A 25,062-nucleotide genomic window follows, 5' to 3' on the forward strand; every position below is an offset into this window, starting at 1 on the left:
GGACAGGATCTCCTAAAGGCTCTTGCATAGGCACTGCCCTGAAAAACCCCCACTGCTTCTCTACCACTGCACACAGAGATTAGCAGGGGTTTCTGAAATTAGACAAGTAAACTTTAACGAGGATAACCCTTTGCCTTCCATCTGGCAACCAACAGGGATGCGGACCCGGCAGCACAGATCAGTGCCAGGCACAAACCACCACCCTACACACAGGGAAAGCACGACAAGTCAGATGCAATATCCAGTAATCGCAAAAAATGGCTCTTGACATCGGTACTCCGTATGATCACGTTAGTTCTTTTACTCAGACACAGAAATCAGAAGTGATTTCTTTGTCTTTTGCTGAAGTAGACTTTCAAGTAGATATTGCCAAAGAATGCAAAAGCAACCAAAAAAAAAGGTTAAAGCAGGTACTTGCATCCTCACTAGCTGCATATCATTGAAGTGTTTCTCACATTCTCTTCTCTACTCTACAGGGTCCCCACTTCAGATGCACTTGAGTTACATTACCGTTAAACACATACCACTAGCAGACATTTCTCTAGACTGAAGGCTGACGGCAGTGTACAAGGACAGCTGTCCTGGGTTTGGCTGGGATAGAGTTCATTCTCTTTCTAGTAGCCAGTAAAGTGTTATGTTTGGGTTCAGCTGGTAACAGACTGATTTTTTCAGTTGTTGCTAAGTAGTATTTATGCTAAGGCAAGGATTTTCCAGCTTCTCATGCCCAGCCAGCAAGAAGGCTGGAGGGGCACAAGAAGTTGGGAGGGGACACAGCCAGGACAGCTGAGCCAAACTGGCCAAAGGGGTATTCCATACTGTGTGACATCATGTGCAGTATATAAACTGCGGGGAATTGGGCGGGGGGGGCGAGCTGCTGCTTGGGATCTAACTGGGCATCGGTCAGCGAGTGGTGTGCAATTGTACTGTGCATCACTTGTTTTGTAGATTCCAATCCTTTCATTATTATTAATGTCATTTTATTATTGTTACTATTATCATTAATTAGTTTCTTCTTTTCTGTTCTATTAAACTGTTCTTATCTCAACTCACAAGTTTTTCTTTTTTTCCCCCCAATTCTCTCCCCCATCCTACTGGGTAGGAGGTGGAAGGGGGAAGTGAGCAAGCGGCTGCCTGGTGCTTAGTTGCTGGGTGGGCTTAAACACTGACAACAGTCCTTTCTGGACATCTCACTCCTGGGTAGAAATCCTAGACACTTCCTTTAAGGAAGGAAATCCAGAGAGCTACAATAAGCTTTTTAAACCAAGCACCGCAAATAACACGCTGTCGTGGGTTAACCCCAGCTGAGACTGACATAAGAACAGTTTAATAGAACAGAAGAGAAGAAACTAATTGATGATAATGATAACAATAATAAAATTGCAGTAATGATAATAATAAAGATTGGAATATACAAGTGATGCACAAGGCAATTGCTCACCACACACCGACTGACACCCAGTTAGTCCCCGAGTGGCAACTCCTCCCACCCCCACTCCCCCCAGCTTATATACTGGGCATGACATCACATGGTAGGGAATACCCCGGTGGCCACTTTGGCTCAGCTGCCCTGGCTGTGCCCTCTCCCAACTTCTTGTGCCCCTCCAGCCTTCTTGCTGACTGGGCATGAGAAGCTGCAAAACCCTTGACTTGGTATAAATACTACTTAGCAACAACTGAAAATGTCAGTGTGTTATCAACATTCTTCTCATACTGAACCCAAAACACAGCACTATACCAGCTACTAGGAAGACAACTCTATCCCAGCCGAAACCAGGACACAAGCAAACAGACAGACAACAAATGACAGGTAAAACTCTGAGGCACAAATGAGGAACAAAAGGTCTCCCATTCAGTCCACCACCCTTCACAAAACAGACAAGTGGCTTAAAGAAATGCCTGCAAAGAAACTGCAGATGGAAGATGACTCTGGTAAGTCCAGTACAAGCGACCAACGTGGAAACAGCAGTGATGACCCTCCTCCTGCTCCCCCTACAAGCTCTTCACCTGCCACGTGAAGAGGCAAAACCAAGGATGATCAAATCGGAGCTGACAAGAAATTGCCCCCCCCAAATCCAAAATGATCAAGAAATCTATTTGAAATGCAGATTCACGTCCACTGTCATGGATGATGAACCTCACCCTAAGCACACATTGTGCCCTGAGGTAGGAGCCAAGGACTGCATGAAGTCACCACCACGAGCACATGTTCAAACCCAAAGCATCCAGAACACGCAGACAAACCTCCACCATTTCTCAGCAATGCTTCAAGTCACGTGACACTCAGTCCAGCACTTTACAAAACGTCACTGAACTTAACGATAGCAGCCTCCCCGCAGGTTTTTTACTCATGAGCAAAAACCAAAGAGCCACGTTCCCTTGGGAAACCCTTGTCCTTCCGTGTGGCTCGTGTCTTCCCATAGCTCTTCCTCAAGGCAGGAGAAATGACCATGAATTTGGAAGTCCACATACATTCAGAAGTACACTTCGTCCTCTGGCAGTCATTACCTATGGGCCAGAAAACCTCTCACCTCTCCCCACAATTGCCCGTCAGTCATCTGGCAGTCATTTTCCAGGAACCGCAAGTCCTCCCTAACTACCTACCTACCCACCAACCCACCAGAAATGAGTCAGACCGCACCAGAACTGCCACTGCCCAACCTGCTGTAGACATAGTAGACCAGAAATGTTGGTTTCAAGACAGGAAACACAACACAATCCACCACAACAGCAACAAATCCACCAGAATTAGCACACCCAAACCAAAGGTCCCTATCCAAACCCTGAAAAGGCAATCAAGCTAAAAAAAAGGACTCTGCGCAAAGAAAGACCATGCAGACCACAAGATAAGGTAAAAATAGCCTAACCCCAGGAAGCCAGGGCCAACGAACCCAGATCCTCTCTATAACAATAACACGCTTTAATCCTAACTCGCTTCAGCTCTGGCATACCATAACCCTGCCACCCCATAACCCTAGTGAACTGCAACCCTAGCATCCCATAACCCTAGCACATGGTAGCCCTAAGAGAGCAAAAAATTGAACACAAACCCCCTGGAAATCTCTGCCAGGCCCTTCAGGTGGCCCCAGATTTCAGACATCACAACTCAGAAGTGGGAGTGGGACACAGCCACCGGGATGTTGCCACCATCCATCTTGACATCATCTGTCACACCCGGAAAAAGTGCCTGGCCTGAACACTCTCGGGGAGAAAGGCTGAGGCACTCGGAGACTTTGAACCGGCCAGCCATGACCACGGGGTTTCAGCTCACCATTTCTGTGCCAGAGCCATCAGGCAGATGACCCCGTCCTCCCTGAGACACCGCGCGGGGCACCCGTACCCAGGCTGGATAGAGCCTTTGCTCTACGAGGAGGTGCTTCCTGGGAGGAGGATCTCTCACGGGGGCACTGGCAAGCCCTCCTCAGGCCTGGATGCCTGAGAAACATCCCTGCGCTGCTCCGGATCTCACCAAAACCAGGGGTGGAGGAAGGCTGCTTTGGTGGCCTCCAAGAGAACCTGCTCACCTGGGCTGCTCTGCGGCCACTGGCACCTTTGCTGTCAGGCAGGTCCCAGCGTTGCTGTCAGGTGCAATCGGCTGTCACCTCCGTGCAGGATGCTCTCCAGCAGACAGCACGTCTCCTCTTGCTCTCCCTGCGGACAAGATCAAAAGGTAGCAATGAGGGTTTGCTTTGCCCCATCCCCAGGGTGCCACAAGAGAGACCTGCCACCCCCAAATCAGCTGTGTGACGTGGACACCCCGTACGAGCTGCAGAGATGGGTCAGGACTGGCTGGGGGGAGCGGGCAAGCCATTCTGTCACGCAGCCTGCGCTGGCAGAAAGCAGAGCTGAGAGAACGGGGGAAGCCCCGGGCAGCCGGCGGTGGGGCCCAGCAGAGTGCAGCGCCTGCAGAAATGCCCGGGTCCTTGAGACTCTGCCCCAGGGCTGCAGCACGGGGCCGACACCAGCTGGGGCTTCCCTGGGAAAAACCAGGCAGGGCTGACCCTGACAGCCTGCACGCATACCCGGCCCTGGGATTTGACAACCTGTCCCTCTGCCTATCGCTGCCACAGGATTCAGAAAGCAGTGCCGCCGGCCCTGCCGTGGTCCTGAGCCACCGCTTGACAGATGGGTCTTTAGCCAGCAGGCCTAAAAAGAGGAAAAACTGCCCAGAATTAAGCTGTGCTCAAGTTTTTGCAGGCAGCACGGTTTTCTGAGGTACCTGGTGGTGCCACTCCTGGGGGGCACTCAAGAAACAAGGGCGTCGCCTTAAGAGGGCGCGGCGACCTGGTTCGGGAACGGCACGGCGACCAACCCCAGGTCGCTCGGTCCACCAGCTCGCAGACACCAACGTGGTGGACGGCAAAGGGCGTTTATTGCTGCGTAACACGGCATTATATAACTTGGGGTTACAACATCACTTCCGTCCGCTTGCATCATCAACTAAACGCCATTGGCTATCAGGAGAGGGGCTTTGTCTTTCCGGACAGCGCGATATCTTCCAGCCGCCTGGCCCTAACTACCTACATTTCCCCCCTCCCTATGCGTATTTAAATTGCCTAAAATATAACAATCTTAAAAGAATATGTATATCATAACCTTGTATAGAAAACGTAACAACCTTAAAAAGTATGTACATCACAAACTTGAACAGAAAACGTAAGGCAACGATCATTGTTGGGTCCGTACCCATCAGCCGCTGTAGGCTGGAGCCATGTAGCGGGTGCTCCGCCCCGGTTACTTGGGCTAGTCTTCCCGCACAGTTCTCCTCCCATTCTTGTTTAAAAACAATCATCCCTGCCCCATCCAAGATCAGTCTACAAGCTTGTTTTAGATCGAACGGGAGCACGTCATCTCCCCCGAAAACACCACCTGTGAGGGTGGAGACCATGGCAGAATTAAGCCCTTTATCCGCGACTGCCTTGACAATCGCTTGTATGTCCTTAGGGTTTATGGGCGAGGGAACCCTCTGTCCCCCATCCGTCACCGGGAACGCTAGCACGGCTGATGGGGCCCAGTCGGCACACGCCATCTTTATCTTCCTCCAGTCCGGGAGAGGGATTTCTCCCCCTCGCGGTTTATCTTTAGTTTGGCTCCTCTTAACTCTCTTTCTTTCCGTTTCATCTCCCTCTGAATTTGAATCGGTTGCGAGCCACCCGTCCGGGCCAGCGTCTGCTCCGGAGTCGCAACTCGACTGACTAGTTGCTTCCGGTTTCCCGTGCCTTTTTGCCGGGCTCCGGCCCCGCCCGCTACCCTTGCGGGCGGGCCGCTCCCTCCCTCGTGGCTCGCCCCTCCTCCTTGGTTCACCCTTCCCTCTGGGTTTGCACCGCCCTCTTGGCTCGCCCCGCCCTCTGCTCCGCCAGGGGTTTGCCCTACAAGGGCATTTTTCCAGACGGCCGCCCTGATTGGCTTTCCGCCCTTCGCTCGCGCTCCCCTCCCCTTCCCGGTCACTCCCACCGCCTTTCTCGTTCTCGCTCTCCTCCTCGTCCCATCCATGTGCGCCCGTCAATGCCCGCGTTTCCTCCCTGTTCCCGCCACAGGCAGCCTCGCCCCGCCCTCCTCCTTTGGGCTCGGCGCCATTTTGGGGGGCGTAGGGCGGTGCTTTAGCCCAGACTTCCCCAGAGTCTGCTTTTTCCGCGGCGCCCCTGGCCTCCTCAGCTAACCCACCCCAGAAGGATTTAGCTCGTTTCTGTCCCTCCGTAAGTGGGTCGGGGTTCGGGAGCTGAGGGGACGCGTCACCCTCGTGGAGATCTTTAGGCTCAGCAGAATCGTTGTCAGCTGGGGGGTGCAAAGTCTGCGGGGCTGCCCCGACTCCCAGTTTCGGGGTGGACAACAAGCAGTTCTTTGCTGCCCGCCAGGTAGCCTGTTCTTGTACAGCCTTCTGCAGGGCTTGTACAACTTTCCCCCACGACTTAAGGTTTTTTCCACAACCCGAGGACATCGTCTCCTCGGCTAACGCTTTAGTGCATTTATCCCGTGCTTCGGAGCGGAGAATATCCACCGGATCATCAATGACCCCAATTTGCAAAAGCCTCGCAACTGCGAGAGTAAAATCTTTGGGTTTACAATCGATACCCCACTGCTTATGTAACTGTGATACGACCTTCACAAGGGCTTCCATCCTCCTTGTTGGTCCGGGAGCGTCCTCCCCGCCGGGCTGCTCCTGCCGCTCCGGCCGCCGTCCACCCGTCCAGGCGACGATTCCCGGGTTTCGGCACCACTTGTCGCCTTAAGAGGGCGCGGCGACCTGGTTCAGGAACGGCGCGGCGACCAACCCCAGGTCGCTCGGTCCACCAGCTCGCAGACACCAACGTGGTGGACGGCAAAGGGCGTTTATTGCTGCGTAACACGGCATTATATAACTTGGGGTTACAACATCACTTCCGTCCGCTTGCATCATCAACTAAACGCCATTGGCTATCAGGAGAGGGGCTTTGTCTTTCCGGACAGCGCGATATCTTCCGGCCGCCTGGCCCTAACTACCTACACGAGGGCGGCCGCCTGTACCTGCAGGCAGGTGGTGGAGTGTGTGCAGCGTGAGTGAGCGGTGGTTTGTGTGGCTGTTGAATGGGTTCGGGCCTTAAATGTGTCCAGCGTGCTACGCCTGGTTCCTTCTTCCTTGCAGGTGGTCTTTAGAGCGGAAACAGGTTTTTTTAAAAGCAAAACCAACAAGCAAACAAACAAAAACACAGCTGGGTAAGCTTTTTCCCCCCAGCTGGCCTTTTTTTCCCCCGTCCTGAACACTCGGCAAGGTGGTGACTGTCACCAGTGTCAGGGCGCAGGACTGGGCCCCAGGCAGGGCTTTTGCAGGCAGCACATTTCTCGAGGCTCCTGGGGAGTGCTCAAGAAATGGGGGCAGCTGCCCAGAACTGCTCTTTGTGGTCCCTCCCCATCACTCTCTGTCCAGCCCCCTGCCCCCAGTTGTTATGCCTCCCGCTCTCTCTTTAGTCCATCGCTGTTTTCTTCCTCCTCTTTCTTTCTTTCTCTGACTCTCTGCCTGTATTTTCTAATCCCTCTCCGGCTGTCCCAGAGCCCCGTGCTATTTTTTCCTTTCTCCGCACCTCTCTGTCCCGCTCCCTGTACAAGGAAGGAAGGAAAATGACGGTACGGCCACGCAGAGCGTGTGTGCGCACGTGCAGGGCTGTGTACCTAGGAAGCCTCGTGTTGTAAGAGCTGCAAGGCACCAGCGTGTTCTCTTGGGTGGAGGACAGTCGAGTGAGTGGAGCTACAGAAGAGGAAGGGAGGAAAGGACAGACAGATGAGGGAAAGAAGTGCCTGAACTCTAAACTTTGCCTGGCAGGGCAGAGAGCAGGAACTCGGGCGAGTCCTGGGCCCTTGGGGTCACGTCACCCCTCTTCTGTGTCCCAGTCCCTCCCTGCCCCGTCCCCTTTCCCTCCGCGTAAGTTTTCTTGCTCCCCGGTTGTCACGTCCCAGCTGTGGGGAGGGGGGAAGAGACCGAGATCTGCAAAACCCCTCCGTGTGGATTAAGGTGAGGTTACACTCCAGGTCCACACACAGACACCCACTTTGAGGGGAGAAGCCTAGAGAACGAATATTCTGTCAGCATTGGCCCCCTCACAGGTCTAGCTTCTACCGAAGCGATGTGGCTCTCTGGGAAACCAAGGTTAAGGCCTTGCCTTAACAACTTGAAGAGAAAGGGGGGTGGGGGGAGAGAGCTCACCAGCCCCGGCTCCAGCGTCGCAACTGCCAGCCGGGGAATTCGGTGTCGGGAGGGAGTGAGACAGGGTGTTTCTCACTCCTGCCTGCCCCTGTTTGTCGGCCCCAGGTCCTGGCCTTCTGGAAGCTTCTCCCGCCCCTGTTCCAGGAGTGGCCGAGACCCCCGTCAGTCAGGAGAAGGGACGCCGGGCCCCTCCCCGCGACGTCCATGTTGGGTCTCTCGGGGCGTTGCCCAGGCTCTCAGGACAGTCCCTTGGGGCTCGACCCTCACACCTGGACCTCTCCTCCTCTCTGGGACGGGGCTCTGCTCCCTGACCCCCCTTTCCCTCTCCTCCAAGGCTCTCTCTTCCTCTGCCACCCCACCTCTCCCTGGACTTGCCTCGGCTTTTCCCTCTTTCCTGCTCCCCGGCCCTCGGTCTTGCCGTCTCTCTCTGTCCTGCAGGCCGTCGCAGCTTTGCCCTTCTCCACCGCTTTCTCCTGATCGGCACCCCTCTCTTCTGTCCCATCATCTCTCTGGCCTGTTCCCTGCCCTGAACCTGAACCCCACCCCCCCGGCCCAGGACCCCCGAAATCCTCTCGGGCCCCTGCCATCCCCAGCATCCCCCCCCAGTGGGACCCCCATGTCCCCAGCACCGTCACAGCCCCCAGTGTCCTCATTCCCCGCCATGACGCAGGTGCCCTCCCCTCCCGCCATGACACGGTGTCCTTGTCCCCCCCAAATGTCCTTGGTTCCCCTCCTGCCCCCCGACGGTGTCCCCCAGGACATGGTGTCCCCTGTGCCCCTCCGGCCATGGTGGCACTGTCCCCATGTCCCCACAGCCACAGCGTCCCCATGCCGGCATTGTCCGCAGGGCATGCTGTCCCCCATGTCCCCATCCCCAGGGTGGTGTCCCCAGGGTGGTGTCCCCCATGTCCCCATCCCCAGGGTGGTGTCCCCAGGGTGCTTTCCCCCATGTCCCCAGGGTGTTCCTTGCCCTGGGGTAGGGTGTCCCCAGGCTGTCCCCAGGGTGCCCCCCCCCGCGTGTGTCCATGGTGTCCCCCCCCAGTGTCTCCGTGTCCCCAGGTGTGGGAGATCAGCTTGCTCTTCCCTAGGGGGAGTGGGCTCTTGGTGGCAGCGCATGGCACTGGTGGCCCTGCAGGACGTGGGTGCTGCGGGGGCGGTCCCATGGGTGCTGGGGGGACATCGGGGGGGGGTCCCATGGCTGCTGGAGGATGCCCACCTCTGCTCCCTGCACGCCCGCTGCGTCACCCTCAACCCGGAGGACCTGCAGCTGGCCTGGTGCCAGCAGGGGCTGGAGGTGGGGGTGGTCTGAGGGACACCCCCACCCACTGCAGGCAACCCAATACATGGGTGTTGTTGAACTGCCCCCCCGGGGGGTTGCTGTTGCTGCTGGGGTGGGTCTGGCAGGGGGCCCATGGGTGCTGGGGGGACATTGGGGGGTCCTATGGGTGCTGGCGGGACCTCTGAGGGGGTGCTACGGGTGCTGGGGGGGGACCCTACGTGCCAGGAAGGGGGCCTGGGGTGGGGCCGTGGGTGCTGAGCGGGTCTTATGGGAGATGGGGGGGGGGGTCCCCAGGGTGCTGAGAGGGCTCTAGGAGGGTCCCGTGGGTGCAGGGCGGGGGTTGGGGCACCTCTCCCTTGGGGGTGCAGTTTGGGGGGGATGGGGGTACTGAGGGGGTGATGGAGGGTGTGGCTGGGGGCGTGACTTCAAAGGGGTGTGGCTTCCCGGGTCCCCCCTCGAATATAGGCACTCCTCCGGGGTGCACCCCATGCTGCCCCCCCCCAGGAATGGCAGTCGCGCTGCTGCTGCTGGTAAAGGGCGGGGGGGGCAGGGGCCCGCGGGGCGCTGCACCTCCACCGCCTCACCTGCCGACACGGGCCGTCCTGCGCGTGTGCCTGGGGGGGGCAGTGAGTTTGGGGGGCGCCCCAAAACTGACACCCTCCACCCGAACCCCCAAACCTGCCCCTGGACCCCCCCCAAACCACAACTTACCCCTTGGGGACCCCCAGACACTGGTTCCCCCCCAGCCACCCCCAAACCTGCCCCGGGACCCCGACCCCTCCCCCATCCCCTTAGAGACCCTGAAATCACCCTTAGAGCCCCTCCCCTCCCCCTCGGGTGCCCCAAAACCCTCTTAAGGAACCCCAATATCCCCTCAGAACCCCGCAACATTCCCTTAAGAGTCCCCCAATATCCCCAATACCCCCTTAGGGACCCCCAAAGCTCCCTTAGTGCCCCACCCTAGCACGCCCCAATATCCTCTCTAGGGACCCTCAAACCCTCTTAGGGACCCCAAACCCCCTTAGGCTCCCCAAAACCCTCTTAGGACCCCCAATGCCACCCATGGGGACACCAAAACTCCCTTAAAAGCCCCTTATATCTCCCTGGGACACCTCAATACCCTCTTAACGTCCCCTATATTCCTCTGGGCCACCCCAAAACCCCTTCAGGGTCCCCAAACCCCTGCTTAGGGCCCCCCAGGACCCCCCTGGAGACACCAACACTCCCCCCGAAAATATGCTCTCACACGGGGGGGGCCCTGGACCCCTTGGGGATCCCCTCTATCCCCTTGGGACACCCCAAAACTCCCTTGGAGACCCCCAAAATATGTCATGCCCCAAAGGGCAGACACTATGTAAATAATTTCTGGGAAATAACATAAATATGTATGACAATTCCGGGAAATGTAATGAGAATATCTGTATATTAGAACAATAGAATCTTTGCTTGCTGTAGGTAGCGGTACGCCCGTTAGAAGAAACTACCCCCCGTGCATCCAGCGCTGCAATAAAGAATGCCTACTTTCTAAAACTCCCAACCTGAGTCTTACAGAGTTGCTTTGACTGGCTTTTTACGGTAACACTAGTACCCCCTTGGGGTCCCTCAATACCCCAATGGGGACCCGAAAACCCCCTTCTGACGTGCCCCTCCCAGGAGCTGCGTTCCCATGGGGGGGCCCTCCTGGACCCCTTTGAGGTTTTCCCCTTCTACACCATCGGTCACCTCCTCTTTGGGGAGCTGCCAGGGAACCCGGGCATCTGGGGGGGAACCAGGAATTCCGGGGGACACCCAGGAGTTCGGGGCTGTGTCCTTGGGTGGGGGGACTGTTTGGCTTCTGGGGGGACCCAGGCGTCCGGGCCCCCCCAGCCCCCCCCCCCCCGCACAACCTGCGGCCGCCGCCGCCCGGATTCAAACCTCCCGCCGCGTCGTCCCGTATGACGTCATTTCGGCTCGCCCGCCCGCCCACCGTCCGACCAACAGGCGCCCGCGCGGCCGCTCTGCGCCGCCGGAGGCCGCGTCTCGATGGTGCCCTGGAGGTGCAGAGAGGGGACGGGAGGGGGAGAAGCAGCCGCGGGGTGGCATTAGCATAAATTTGCATGGCTCCTCCCCCAGCCGCAGGGCACCCCGGCGGACCCAGGCGTCCGGACATGCAGCTCAGCGTTTCTTGACCGGGGAGGTGGGGCAGGCTTCCGCCCCTCTTGCTCCCAGGATGATCCCAGTCTCACCCCATATGATCCCAGTTGCTCCCAGGTACCCCAGCATGGTCCCAGGTGCCCCCCAACATAGTCCCACTTGCTCCCAGTTGACCCAGTATGGTCGCAGTTGCCCCCAGCAGGCTCAGAGTCACTCCCAGTACAATTCCAGTTGCTCCCAATATGATGCCAGTTGCCCCCGCTGTGATCCCAGTTGCTCCCAGTTGCCCCTAGCATGGGGCCCACTTGCTCCCAGTGTGATCTCACTTGCTTCCAGTGTGGTCCCAGTCACTCCCAGTTGCCCCCCAGCATAGTCCTAATTGCCCCCAGGAAAATCCCAGCTGCTCCTAGTCACTTCCAGTCACTCCCAGTGTGGTCCCACTTGCTCCTAGTATGTTCCCAGTTGTCCCTAGCACGGTCCCACTTGCTCCAGCTGTGCTTCCAGTTTCTCCTAGTCACTCCCAGGCACTCCCAATATGATCCCAGTTGCCCCCGCTGTGATCCCAGTTGCTCCCAGTTGCCCCTAGCATGGGCCCACTTGCTCCCAGTGTGATCCCAGTTGCACCCCAGCATAGTCGCAGTTACTCCCAGTTGCTCCCAGCATATCCCACTTGCCCCCAGTGCTCTGCCTGGCCATGGGGCCCCTATAGGAGCGACAGAGCCTGGGGCAGGGACAGGGCAGGGGGGCGTTCTCTAGGGCCCCACAGGGGTCTACAGGGTGCCTACAGGGTGCCTACAGGGCCTGATGGACCCCCCCTCCCCAGCTCTCCCCAGGGCAGCAACTGGTTTCCCTGGAAAGGCTTCGAGTTCTCCGTCCCCTTCACCGAGATGAAGCTGTGGCCGCAGCGCGACCGAGGGGACCCAGGTGGCCGGGGGGCTCCCAGGTGTCCGGGGGGGTCTGCTGGCAAATGACAACAGCTTTCCAAACAAACTGGAACAAGGTTGAAATATGACAGCTTCGTATTGAACGTTATTCTAAAATAGTCAGGACCAGCTGTGAAGACTGGCTCTCTGTTTGGGGCCACATCCTACCTTTTACAATACAAAAACAAGGCCACTTGGCACAGGAAAAAAACATACCTCTTGGCAGCACCTCCCCACGTCGCATCAGTTCAAAAGATTTAAAGTCCTACCTGTCTTTTCAAAATGAAACCCCTTGATATGTTATTTTTTGTACGTGTTAGCTACCAGCAAGCTTCTACTGGTACCTTTTTTCTGTCACTAGCCTCTTCTCTGCTCCTGTTCAGCTATCACTGCAAATCTCATCACGTTGGATAGTTTACTGAAAATTTATTGTAACCAAAAAGGGACATAACAGGGCTGTGATGGATTCTGCAAAGCATTTTGCTGCTGCTATTTTATAACAGGTACCACCTTCTTCTGCCAGGCAAGTAAAACAAAATTCAGCTGTGAAAATTTTTGCAGTATACCCCACCCAAACCTTGTTAATCAACAATGGTTTAAAATAACATGCCCCAGCAAAACCTTTCATGATACATGGCCACAACTCACAATTCTCTACAAAATGTTCACTTCTATAAAGCTCTGATGTAAAACTCAAATAATCAAGCAGCAATATTTTAAGTGCAGCACAAGGTCTTCCATGTCACTATTTGCAACGCTTGAATTCATTTACATTTTAACAAAATTTAATACCGATGACTTGGGAATTAAGTCATTTTTTTAATATCCGTCATTCTATGTAGTGACAGATTTCACGTTTTGCTTATCTTTATCTTTGCTCTCCTTCGATTTTTCCTTCTTGTGGTTTTGGCTCTTCTCCAATTCCGTTTCGCTTCCAATGTGTTTCTTATGCTTCTTGTGACTCTTATGCTTCTTGTGCTGCTGCTTCTCTTTTTTCTTTTTCTTTTTCTTGCTGTCTTGACTCTCTCCTGAGCTGGCACTGCTGCTGTGGCTTCGAGGCTGACTCTCAGGAGGCCTTTGACTACAGCTAACACTGGGACGGCTTTGACTTCTGCTTGCTTCAGGCTGGTCAACTGCAGCAGGTGCTGCCGTATCCTCTTTCACCTTATCAGCAGACTTTTCTTTCGGGTCTTTTGGACTTTTTCCTGCAGCTCCCTCATCTTTTGCAGATACATTACTCTCACTGTCATTTTCATTGTGGTCTTTCTTTGCCTTTTCCTCCATGGCTGCTCTGGTTTCTGGGTGATCTTTTGTCACTTTTGGGTGAACTTTCTGGGGGGTACCAAGAACCTTCTCACCCTTTTGAGAGGAAGATGTTTCAACACTGCCTGTCTTGGGCAACTCCTCCTTCACTTTTTTCGCAGGAGGTTCCATTCCAGGAGATTTTTCACGAAATGAAGGAAATCCTTCATTCTCATCTCCTTTTCTTCTCTCCTGGTGTTTTTTATGTTTATTTCCTTTGCCACCTCCCTGTGGATATTCCACTTCCTTCTCTTTTGATTTGGTAGGATCTTTGATGACAGGGCGCGCTCTTCCAGAAGATTTTTCAGGGTAACTTCCAGCTCTATTACCAGGTGACCTTGACCTAGAACAATAGTTACGACTCTTCCCTTTGCCTCTTCTTGGATGCGGCCGCGATGGCGAGTAGGAATGCAAATGGGAACGACAAAATGACCGAGAGTGGGAGCGAGAGGGGGAAGAAGCTGATCTTGACTTGGAGTAGGTATAGAAACTTCTAGAGTAAGACGAAGCACTATAAGGAGGCTTGGACCTTAAAAAAAAACACAACACACACACACACACACAAGTTAATTCAAAACAGTCGCTCTCCCCAGTTTTTTCCTCCCAAATTTGGTTTGAGGTTTTCTCACTCTCCATACACTTATGTTCTTTCAGCTGCTGACATAATGCTACTGCCAGCTGAAGGACTTAATAACATGTAAAAGTTTCTGCTCACAAGACAGAACAGCTGTTGCTTTGTTAGTGGAAAAACAGAGAGGAAGGCCAAGTCTGTTTCCACTCACTTCTACCACATGAACTACCATACCTATTGGCCGATTTCAGGTGGTGTATAGTGGCCTCTACTGCTATGTCAATGCACACTTTTTTTCACTACTCTGCAACTACATGCAGCGCAATTCATTGTTGTTGCAGTAAGATGCAAAAAGAGCAAGTCTTAATGGCTACAGTGCAGTATCAAACATCAGGAAAACATGGTTTGGCCTGAAGACAGTAAAGCTCAATTTCAAAATGCCTGCTTAGTCTCTTTAACTTCACTACTTCTTTGGCAATTTGTACAGGATGCAAAATACTTGTACTGCAGTCTTACAATCAACACTTCTAGCCCAATGTCCTAGCAACATCTTGCACATACCTCTAGCTCTAACCAAGGATAGTGACCGTGCTTCAAGAAAAAGTCGTATCTAAAGGCTTCTAAACTCAGCCTCGAGTAATATGACTCAATGCCATTACTCTAGGAAAGCTACTGACAGCATTACTAAGAGACAGCTATTCAGACTCCTGCCCAAGTGATTTGGGGGATAGAAAACATCAGCTGCCCTGAGTTTTTTCTTCACAAGTTTTTCTTGTTTTTCATTTAACAATGTCAACAAAATTCTAGTGAAAGCCACCAGTTTGCAGTCCAGCTTAAAATCTCTCCGTGTATCCACAGGAGAGAGACAAAAGAGGAAATGGAGACAATTTCTCTCACTTATCTCCTCCGATGTGCTTTGAGGTAATGGTTACAATCAGAACAGGGAGATGCAGAAAATCCGGCTGCTACACCTATTCAGTTCCCAGCCTCCTCACGGCTCTCAGGAGGTGAAGGGTGTCATTGCAGAGAAGCTTCAGGGAAAGAGGCCCCCGTTCCTTAACAACTGCTGCCCCATTATCACTATCTGTAATCTCTGCCATATTTGAGCTAGTAACCTACATATGAAACTCCTATCCCTGCTAATCCCTTGAATCATCCAATCCATCCAATGAGAGAGAGGTGCAGTGGAACTCCCCCTGATTCTTCCAGACAACCTGCTTCTCCATTACAGACATGTAAACCAGTTACCTGGAAAACGAATGCCTACGCTCCTTTGGAATCTTTTTACGTTCCATCAATTCCTTAGCAAAATCACTGGCAAACTCATCGCGTTTGGACTTTTTCTTTCCCCTTTTAAAATAAGTTTGACCTTTATTACAAAAAGGCACCAAGAAACAAAACATGGCCTATATGAGAAAATACAGACTGCGTGCAAACGCAAAAGGGGAACGTGCTATTTCAGCAAAAACAGTTTAGCATTCCTACAAGTTTTAGGGAAAGTTCTAGAATGACATTTGTCTTGGTTTAGTTTTGCATGTTTACCATCTGCAACAAAAAAGTATATTGGAAAAAACACTGTCATTTTTGCTTACGTCAGGTGCACTTGAGTGTAACTGCAGCTCGTTATGCCATCAAAATACAAACATGAAGCCCCACGCAGCTTCACTGAGCCAAATACTTACTCCTCTTTAAGACTCCGTTGTTCTCTGTAAAACTCCTCCCTAGAGAAAGGAGATGCTTGTGTCCTTGGGATGGTAAGTGAAGGAGACATGGGTACTGCTCTTGGGACCCAAGCTGATGGCGTGTTTGCAGGAGCTGGGGGATATCCTGGAGGGGGGACAGTGCACCCAGCAGGTGGAGGCTGGCCAGGTGGAAACTGAGGAGGAAACGGTGGTGGTGGTACCCCCAGTGGAAGAGGAAGTGCACGGCGTGCTGGAGGATACAAGGGAGCTGGAGGCACAGGCACAAAGACTGGTGTTGATTCTGGTAGTGCTGGCGCCTGAGTCCTTTGGGTACACTCACTGTGCAGGCGTCCTCGGTTTGGACCTCTAACGAAACCCGAAAACATGTGTCACTGTTTGTTACACTCTGCCTGATTTCAAAGGGGAAAGCGAAGGAAGCGGGAGCATGGTGGCGAGCACTTCTTGTTCTCAACTTAAGCATTTTTCTCCCTGCTTTCCGTTCACGGGAGATTACACTCATTTCTTGATCCTCATCCTCGCCTTCCACATCCTCACCCCCAACACTCCCCTCGGTCTTCTCTCCTTACACTCAGCTTTGCAGCTGCGGGTGGAGGCTGCCCATGCTTAACAGAGGCTCCCATCTCCCACGTGCCATGTGCCCACCGCCCCTCTGCTACTCCTTGAGACACTTAATATTTCGCACTTCTAACCTTCAAAGTCCTGCACAAATATTAACTCATCTTCTCTCAAACTTCTTTTAACCTCTTCCACATACGCGTCCTGTGCTGTTGCCTCATGATGATGTACTTGGCCTGTTCTTGTCCCTGCATTGGTATTTTCTTGCTTACTGGATATGAGATTTTAAACCATCTGTGGGATGGATCCCGATTTTTGTTTGGATTTATCTTTGAGATTTTATAAAGACTCTGCACCCTTACAGTCTATCTAACGTCAAGTATATAAAAAAATGAAGGACTGACTTGGCACAGCAATAATAGATAAAACAGACTCTTCTCTTCCCATCGGAGAGAAAGCAGCTGGGCTATTTGAGACGACTAAATTGAAGAAACTCAAAATTGTCCTAAAATAACAGCCTTGACTTTTCCAATTATTTGCTCAATCAGAATCAACTAAGTTGTTCAAAAAAGAATGCTGGAGGCTGGTTTCTATTGGGAAATCAATTTCTTCAGCCTTATACAGCCAGCGAGCAAAAGGGTGGCTTTCCGCCTGATCCTTTAATTATATTTGATTTTTAGATGCACTTATGGTTTCCTCAGAAAGCGTGCATTTTTCAGAGTCCTCTTTTCAATTATGCGCTGGACTTTTATTGTAAATAATCCTACTGCGAGCACATAGCCCTTTGTTAAAGCCAATTCCAATTAGGCCATTTAAACATTAATGACCACTTGTATTCTACACAACTATCGGTGCACACTTACTTCATTATGAATCAGCTGTTGTAGAACTTATGTGTTACAGCCTCATTTAACAGGTTACAAGTATTAATACATTGCATTTCTGTAGAACACTTACAGTTCCCAGCCTGGTCTGCCATCTGCTGAGCAAATTGTACTGGCTCTTGCTGGATGACCTTTTGGAGCGGAGAGAGGAAAAAGCAAAAAATCCCATTCGGTTTATCTGAAGATCGTTTTTTAAAAGAAATTCTTTTTACAAAATTAAAAGTTACAGTTCCTTACCAGTGGTGAGTGTTGATTGTCCTTGGGGGCCCAGACGACTTGGTAATGCTGGTTGTCTTAGTACAGGAATCTGACAGCCCTTGTGAATAAATGCAGACAGCTGGCAAATAAGCTCTACTAAAATACAAGAATCGCTGCAAATGTTGAAACAAAGCTTACCTTCTCTTCCAACAAACTGCTGATTGACAGAGACGAATATGGAGACCCTTCAGCAGCAGTCATCAGAGCAGCAGGAGGTGTTAAGAGTCACGAGCGGGGGTGGTGGCAGTGGCAGCTGCTGCTGCTGTTGGTGCCAAACCTGCTGACGGTGCCTTTTTCTGTAACCGGCTCCATTTTTGAAGTTGCTCACAGCCTAGAGGCAGAAGAACATTTACGAAAAGGTAATATGAAACTTCAGCAGATACACAAACAAAAGCCTCCACAGAGTAGACTTACTTGTGTAAGTAGCTGTAAATGCTATCAATCCCAAAAGAAATCAACATGCCGATACATGAACACATCACATTAAACACTGATACTAGTGACTGGTAACTCAGAGCGTCTGTATTCAAAGTACTGCCGTGTTAACACAGAATTTGAAAGCGAGGCAATCACCTTAAACAAAAGCGTGACCTGAATTTGCCAGATTGTCTCCAAGGAGCTGTAAGCTTCTGTGATAACAGATAATGTACTGGAAAGGTAAATTCAGCCTTATTCAATTCAACCTTGCTTAAGCAGATGTAAATGAATATTTCCTTCCCTTTCAGCTTTTGACAAAGAGCCTATTCTTACAAGCCCTTTACGTAAAAGTCATCACGTTACCCGGCGTAGGCACTTGTTGGCCACGAAAGCATCAGGCGAAACACCTGTCTGATGACACTCTGGGCATCTACGTTCCTCAGACTCCAGTAAGGCTGTTCTAATACCTGTGTACAATTAGAATAATCAAAATAGCATTTAGCCAAACTAAGGAAGTTTTGGGCATTCTAATCAACTATAAAAACACGTATATGATCAACAGGTGAATATGGTCTTGAATGGAGAGCAGGAAGCTATAAAGGTTCAATAGCGTAAAAAATTTCTAGTATGCAGCAAATAACTCTAGAGTTTTGGTATGTCACTGTTGTAACATTTGAAGATGTAGAGTAGGCTGTGTCTTGATGTTTCAGCTAGTCTTCTTCCCACTACATAGTACAGTGAGAAGTCCCCACCCTCAAGGTTAATGAATAAAACTTGTCTCAAAAAAACAAATAGTCGGTTCAAAAAACCATTACTAGGTTCGAGTTCTGAAGGTTTTAAGCAACTCTCCCGTGGAGAAAAATGGGGATTAAATGCCTCTAACTATCCGTTTGTTGCAGACCACCATAAATCACCAGAGTTGGCTATATAGTTTTGCATGAGAGAAAGGGCTGTGGGCAAACTAAATGCACTCAATATTCAATACTGCACTCACCTGCACAACCAGCCACTCCTCTCATACTCGTCCTTCCACATGTAAATTTAACTAAAAAGCTATTTATTTTACTATTTATTTATTTAACTATTACAGCTCTCTGGCTTTTTTTCCCTTTATACGAGAAGAGCCCTTTCCTGTTCAGGGTATACTTAAGTATAAAATAGAACTGGTAACAAAGTAATTTCGCTACCTCCTCTTTCTGCTTTCAGAAGAGCAGATGTGCTGTTTTGAATTAACAAACATGGGAGTTCACACTTACAGTCATCACAGTAACTGTTTCCACAGCAGGGAATAATAGCTGCATCAGTCATTATCTCCTTACAAATGAGACATAAAATCTCATCTGGAATAGGAGCACCTGAGGAGGAAGAGGATGGCTCCTCCGGTAAAAAGGGAGGCTTTTCCTTCTTCGTTCTAGCGTAAGCTTCCCTGGAGGAGGGGAAAGGGGAAGGAAAAAGAAACAAATTAAGGGTGGGTAAAGGAAAACTTTTCCAAGCTTTGGATATTATGAAAGGAAGACAGGAGATGGAATTCTTCTCACTCCACATTAGCCTTCTAAAACATAGGCATTTAGTTGAAACTACTTTTCTGTCGCCACCACACCAGAATAGGGAGGGGGGAACAATTTTCCCGCTGCAGAGCTCTCCCATTCAGTGGATCAACAAAGAAATTAGCTCAGATGAGAAAAATCATCTCTTGACAGCTAGAAATCAGGTGAAATGAGTCCCACCTCTCCTCTGCCAGAGGGTAAATGTAAATTTCAGGCTCAGGGTAAACTTAGTCTCCCAGTAATTACATTTTATAAGTGGAAGAAGTCCATGTTACAGCTTCTACAAAAGGAGGTCCACGACAGAAACCCAAAAGTGCTACCAAGTGCATTTTAAAACAGCCACTCTTGTCAGCACACAGCAGTGTTTTCTTAGTTCATAGCAACAGGAAATCTGCAGCCGGTTTCACCAATAAGATCTAATAAAACTCAAGAGGGAGGAAATCTCAGCCCAACAGCTATTTGTTCAACTTTGCAAGAAGCCTTTGAAACACAAAGCAGAAGCAAAACGAGCTTCCACAGAGAACGACTCCCACCGTAACCACTACCAAAATCTTTTGCAGAAATACAGGTTCTTAGCGTACCACAAGCTTAACCAAGTTCCAGGGGCATGAACAGTACGACCACCCTATTTTAACATTAGAAAGCATCACAGATTTTGAGGTTCAGATACAATGACAACGCTTCCTCCCTCCTCGTTACAGATGCAGGTCAACCTCATTGCACTGCCACTCAGACATGTACGCACGGTTTCTCTCGTTCACTTTTTGGTCGGTCCAGTTAATTCCATACTTACACATTAAGACATGGTATTGCGTATTTTCCAGTTTTTGTCAGCATAACACCCTCCACATTGGGATCTTTCACCTCCACCAAGAGAGTCCTTGGAATTCCCGTGCTCTTTTTCATTCTGGGCACAGACCCAAAACTTTCATCCTATTGAGACAAGAAATGCAGACATACCGCATCTTAAGACCCACACTTAAAATGACATTTCAATGATTATTTTAAGCAGCAAGAGCCTTTAATCCTCTCCTTTTACCTAGCAGAAGGGTCGCTCGACTAAAATACTTCTTTTCCTAAATGAATACAGCCAGGATGTTCCAAAGGCTTGAGCAGTGTTTTGAACTCAGTCGACATTCTTTGGCTTACCCTCAGGTTCCTTAAGGGTGAAACAGCCCTTAGCTCACCATCCACTCAGAGAAGAGACACAAACCTCCTCCTCCTCCTCCAAAGGGCAATTCAGAGGGAGAGCTTAATTCAGTGCTCTGAATCGCTCACTGGGGAAACTTACATTCACCATCTCTATAGGAAGGCTAAATTCATACCTCACGCATGGACATTCAGTGACTAACTTTAAACGGCATGAAGACGCAACCAGAGGCTTGTCTAATTAAAACACACAAATGTTCAGTAGACGGGGTCAACAGAAACATCTTCTTTTTATACAAAACACTAAAAACTATGAACTGTCACTAAAAAGAGTTAAAACCAGAAAAATTTCCAATAACATTGAAATGTACAAAAACACGCATGCACGTTCACAGAAAAAGATCTATGGACACATTTCATGTCCATGACCTAGAAAAAAGAAAATTTTACATTTCTAATTCCAGGTTTCCCTTGAATTCTGAAGGGCTTTGCAACATTGCCATATAAGCGCTGTATTTCACCCCAAGAGAAGCAATGCTTCACGTGAGCATTCATGTACTTGTTACCTAACTGCCAGGGTAAAACAACTAAAAACCAAGAAACACCAGAAGTCCCCCACAATCTTACCCCATTTGTCGGGCAGTTCATTATGGAATGGCCACGTTTTCTGTAACGATGGCAAGTATATGATGATGGAGGTGGAGCCAAGGGTTTCTTCATGTAACTACAAGATTTTGGGGAAGAAAAGAACAAGGTGTGCATGTGTCTCTCTTGTTCAACCAAACACCTCTACAGTTTTTTCCATAATCTTCAAAGAACAGATCTGACATTATCAACACTTGGTTGGATCATATTGACGGCTGGACTGTATCATCATAGCTTTTATTTTATCCTCTTCAGAAGCATTGGCTTCAGCCAGATTGGCCGTCTGTTTAACAGGCAATTATTTGACACGCACATTAGAAACACGTTTAAGCCCACACAGCCAAGGACAACACCGCTCACCCAGTCCTGTAAAGAGCAGCACAACGCTAGCAGAGGTTGCATGAAAACAGCTGCTTATAGACAATACCGTTGTCCTGAAGACGTTCTGGGGAGCCCTTACACCGTTATTACATGGTGTTTGCGTGCGTGTTAACCTACTTGACAAGAGCGCTCTTGGGCACTCAAAACCTTAGGCTCTGTTTGTACCTTACAGAAAGACTTGCGTAACCAATCCAATGGTCTTCCAGGTGGACCGAAGGCATATGTAGACAACATGACACGATCCAGTATTTTTAAGGTGATTTTTAAGCTCCAGCCTCTTTGAAGAAGACATCCACTGTACATTTAATTCAGAAAGATGCATGCAAGTATCCTTATTTACATTTTGCAGCATTAAAGGGACACACAACTTTTTGCTTGCTGAAATGCAGCTTCCCACACAGAAGCATTAAAAGGAAGCAAGCTTTTTATAATCCCTCAGCAAGACAAAAGATACTTGTCACTACAAATTTGACCATCATGGCTGGAGGCAGTCCACACTGCATGTTTCGCCCTCTACTAACTTCTTCATATTAAGTGATTTAAGTACAGGAAGCACAACCTGCATTTTTTTTCCAGTTGGCTGTGTCCTTTTCACATACAATTTGTAATATCAACCTTATGCAGAAATAGACCTTTCAAACTAATGAAGCCAGCTGTTTTTTCAAAGCAGTATTTGTTCCAATGTTTTTATTTCACACTAGTCCAGATCCAAGCAGGGTCTAAGGGAGAGGCTGTAAAGGATGGGGACCTTCAAGCACCTAGCATTCAGACCAACCACTCAGATCAACCCCTCATGGTTCTGTTTTTATATGCGTTCATTCACAAAAGCAACCAACTAGTTTCAACATTCTATTAAATGGATGTTTCATAGACACCATTTTTTTCTCCACAGTAACATAATCCAGATCAACGCCTATGAAATCATTTCCTTTAACATTTACAGAAAACTTTACAGATACTTGACTAATTTCTTTGAACCCAAACAGTTTACAAAACACATCCAAAACCCACAACACATTAGTAGGAATAGACCAAAATTCAAATATGGCATTTCACACGTAGTAATAATAAACCACAAAACTCTTAACACATCACCTCCATGCCAAGTCAGCCTGCAGTAAAGAGGTCAGAGTAAGTAACAGGTTTGAGCTGCTTTACATTACGTTCCTGTATTTTTCTGAAATAGTGACATTTTCGCAAAAGCTTAAATGTGTACACCACAAGGACACTTCTTCATATTTTAAGACTACAATTTGGCATAAGTTTACAGAACCGAGGACATGTTTAGGGACAGCACTAATGGAGACCAAGTTCTTTTGGTGGCTACCTTCCAAACGTTATTTTTTTTTCCCTCCAGATGCACACAATTTAATTTTTTTCAGTGAGAGGGGAAAGAAGGGACCAGTGTGAAGAAATTCCTCTGTCTTGGAAATGAACTCCAGCCTTCATTTTCAGAAGAAAGAACTAGATCCCTTGCATTAGGCCCTGCCTTCTCTAAGCTTTGCAAATTTGAAGACTAGTTATTTCATTGGCGAGCACTATGCCTTTTCACAAAGTGCAGCCAGTAGTGCTTTCCCAGAGGAAGGTACGCATTGTTGAGCGAAAAATGCAAGCAGTTCCATAGCAAAACATGGCATTACAACAGTTCCAGAAGGTCACATCTGCTAATATGCCACACATACGCATCGGTGTATTCCTAGAAACAATCAGGTACACTTTCACACTTGACACAGGCTGCATTCAAACAAATTAGATTATGTTGTCTACTGTCTATATACGAGTATTTATGAAACTGTGCAGCATTAAAAGAATGGATCTGTAACTTTAATGGCTAGAAATTCAAAAACAGCCATGCAATTGTCCATGTTACAGAAACGATTCTCTTTTGGCTGTTGCACGCTCCCCCCTCCAAATGGCCGTAACTTACAGCCCATTCAATTCCTCTGTAAAAACTGTTAGTTTCCAATGCAAAATTAATGAATCGTATGAGAAATGGCGAACAGCTTCTGAAATGCTGCTTCTCTGTGTCTGGAAGATGAGTAATAGTGCAACATTACGTTGAGGCTGATAAGGTACTCCCCTTCTATCTTCCCAAAGTGGGAACTACTCTTTACAGGCTAGTACCAAAATAGACACACATTTTAAAGTTAAAATTACTACTTTAAATTAATAAAAATTAAATTAAAGTTTTCTTTCCATTACAACAGTTGTCCAGCTATAGATCACAGTATAAGATCTTAAAAAACTAGGCAAACGCTTTTTTTGTTTAAAGAATTTGACAAGACTATATACATATACCTTAGCAAGGTGGGCCAGAGAAAGAGATGCAGGAGACTCATCTATCTGTTCACAAAAAATTAAACACATATTCAAGTTCTACAGTCAAAACATAGCAATAGTTAACGTCTACTGTAGTCTGAAAGTCTGCACTATATCCTCTGAGTGCCACTGACAGGGGCACTGCCAACCCCGTGGAATTTGTGTTTGCTCAAAACAAAGTCCAAACCTATGGCACCTTAAGAGTGCCTGTGTGGTTAATGAGAAGAAACTAAAATAAGCAAACCCGCACGACATCAACTTACTGCTCCACACTATCTCAGAGAGGGACCCTTGTCAAAGGCTCACATCTGTCAATTTTCAGCTAAAAAGGATTTCAGTTTATTTCAGAAGGAAGCATCACTACAGGAAACTTACTTGCGGTGTAGGTTGTAAATTAATCAGTTAACATCTCATTACTTCTAAAGGCACACAGTTATGCTTTTATGAAGGCAGTAGCTGCCTGGCAAAATCAAGCACAGGCGCATCGGCCCTCCACCATGAACTCTGCCCCTCCTGTCACAAAGTTTAAAAATGCCAAACTCGCCATACCCCAAAACACCCAAATAAAAACACCAAGCCAGAACATCAGCCATGAAAGTAAACCACCAGTTTGTCTAGAAAAAAAACAACTGCTCAAATTAGTGAAATGAACGTGTCTCCCATGACAGAGCAGCCTACAAAAACAGAGAATACTGATGTCTTGTATTTTATTAGACCACAGGCCATACTATCCAAATTAGTTTGGGAAGTGTGAGAATTTAATATCACGCTCCTTACTATCAGAGCAAAACCAATTTTTAATGATGATGAAAACACAGAGTCAGAGCACAGTCCTGTAATTTTTTTCTCCACTGCAACCACACTCCTCCCTCCCACCGACCTCCTGGAACACCCTGCAGGAGTCAAGCCCTCAGGCCACTAGTTTCTAATAGGCTGCAGCGTTTCTTGAGAACTAATAGTGAAATGCTGCTTTTCCACAAGTAAACAGGGTAACACTTAGCTTCTTCCTTTTCCAGAATATGGAATTATATTATGCCACAAGCAGCAGTGAAGCTTACACTAGCAAAACATGATCAGAAAGACACCTGAATCACTGCTTATCAGGACTTCGGTTGTTCAAAAATGTAGAATAAAGTGTCACAGCATAAACTGAACAGCTCTCCTCAAGATGTCACTAAATGGATCGGAGGAGAGATTAAAACCCTTCCTTGGAAAAAAGCCCTTGTCCTTTATTACCTAACGTAGCGGGAGAATTCAAAAACCCAAACCAAAAAAACACCCAAAGGAACCGAATAAAGAAAACCCTCAAAAAACCAGAATC

The 25,062-nt window shown here is 49.1% G+C and overlaps 1 protein-coding gene across 1 annotated transcript; it reads right to left on the reverse strand.

Moving 5' to 3' along the window:
• Window positions 1–3,555: 3,555 nt before the first annotated feature.
• On the reverse strand, window positions 3,556–20,171 carry LOC126037430 (E3 ubiquitin-protein ligase RBBP6-like). Its single transcript, XM_049797730.1, has 13 exons — window positions 20,041–20,171; window positions 18,957–19,126; window positions 18,064–18,167; window positions 17,513–17,614; window positions 17,263–17,341; window positions 17,099–17,156; window positions 15,566–15,931; window positions 15,132–15,233; window positions 13,642–13,841; window positions 5,371–6,222; window positions 4,684–4,866; window positions 4,217–4,281; window positions 3,556–3,648 (listed from the first exon to the last, which is right to left on the reverse strand). The coding sequence occupies exons 1-13, from the start codon at window positions 20,151–20,153 to the stop codon at window positions 3,556–3,558; spliced, it is 2,487 nt and encodes an 828-aa protein (XP_049653687.1). The 5' UTR covers window positions 20,154–20,171.
• Window positions 20,172–25,062: the final 4,891 nt, after the last annotated feature.

This window comes from Accipiter gentilis, unplaced genomic scaffold, assembly GCF_929443795.1.
Source record: "Accipiter gentilis unplaced genomic scaffold, bAccGen1.1, whole genome shotgun sequence".
NCBI lineage: Eukaryota > Metazoa > Chordata > Aves > Accipitriformes > Accipitridae > Astur > Astur gentilis.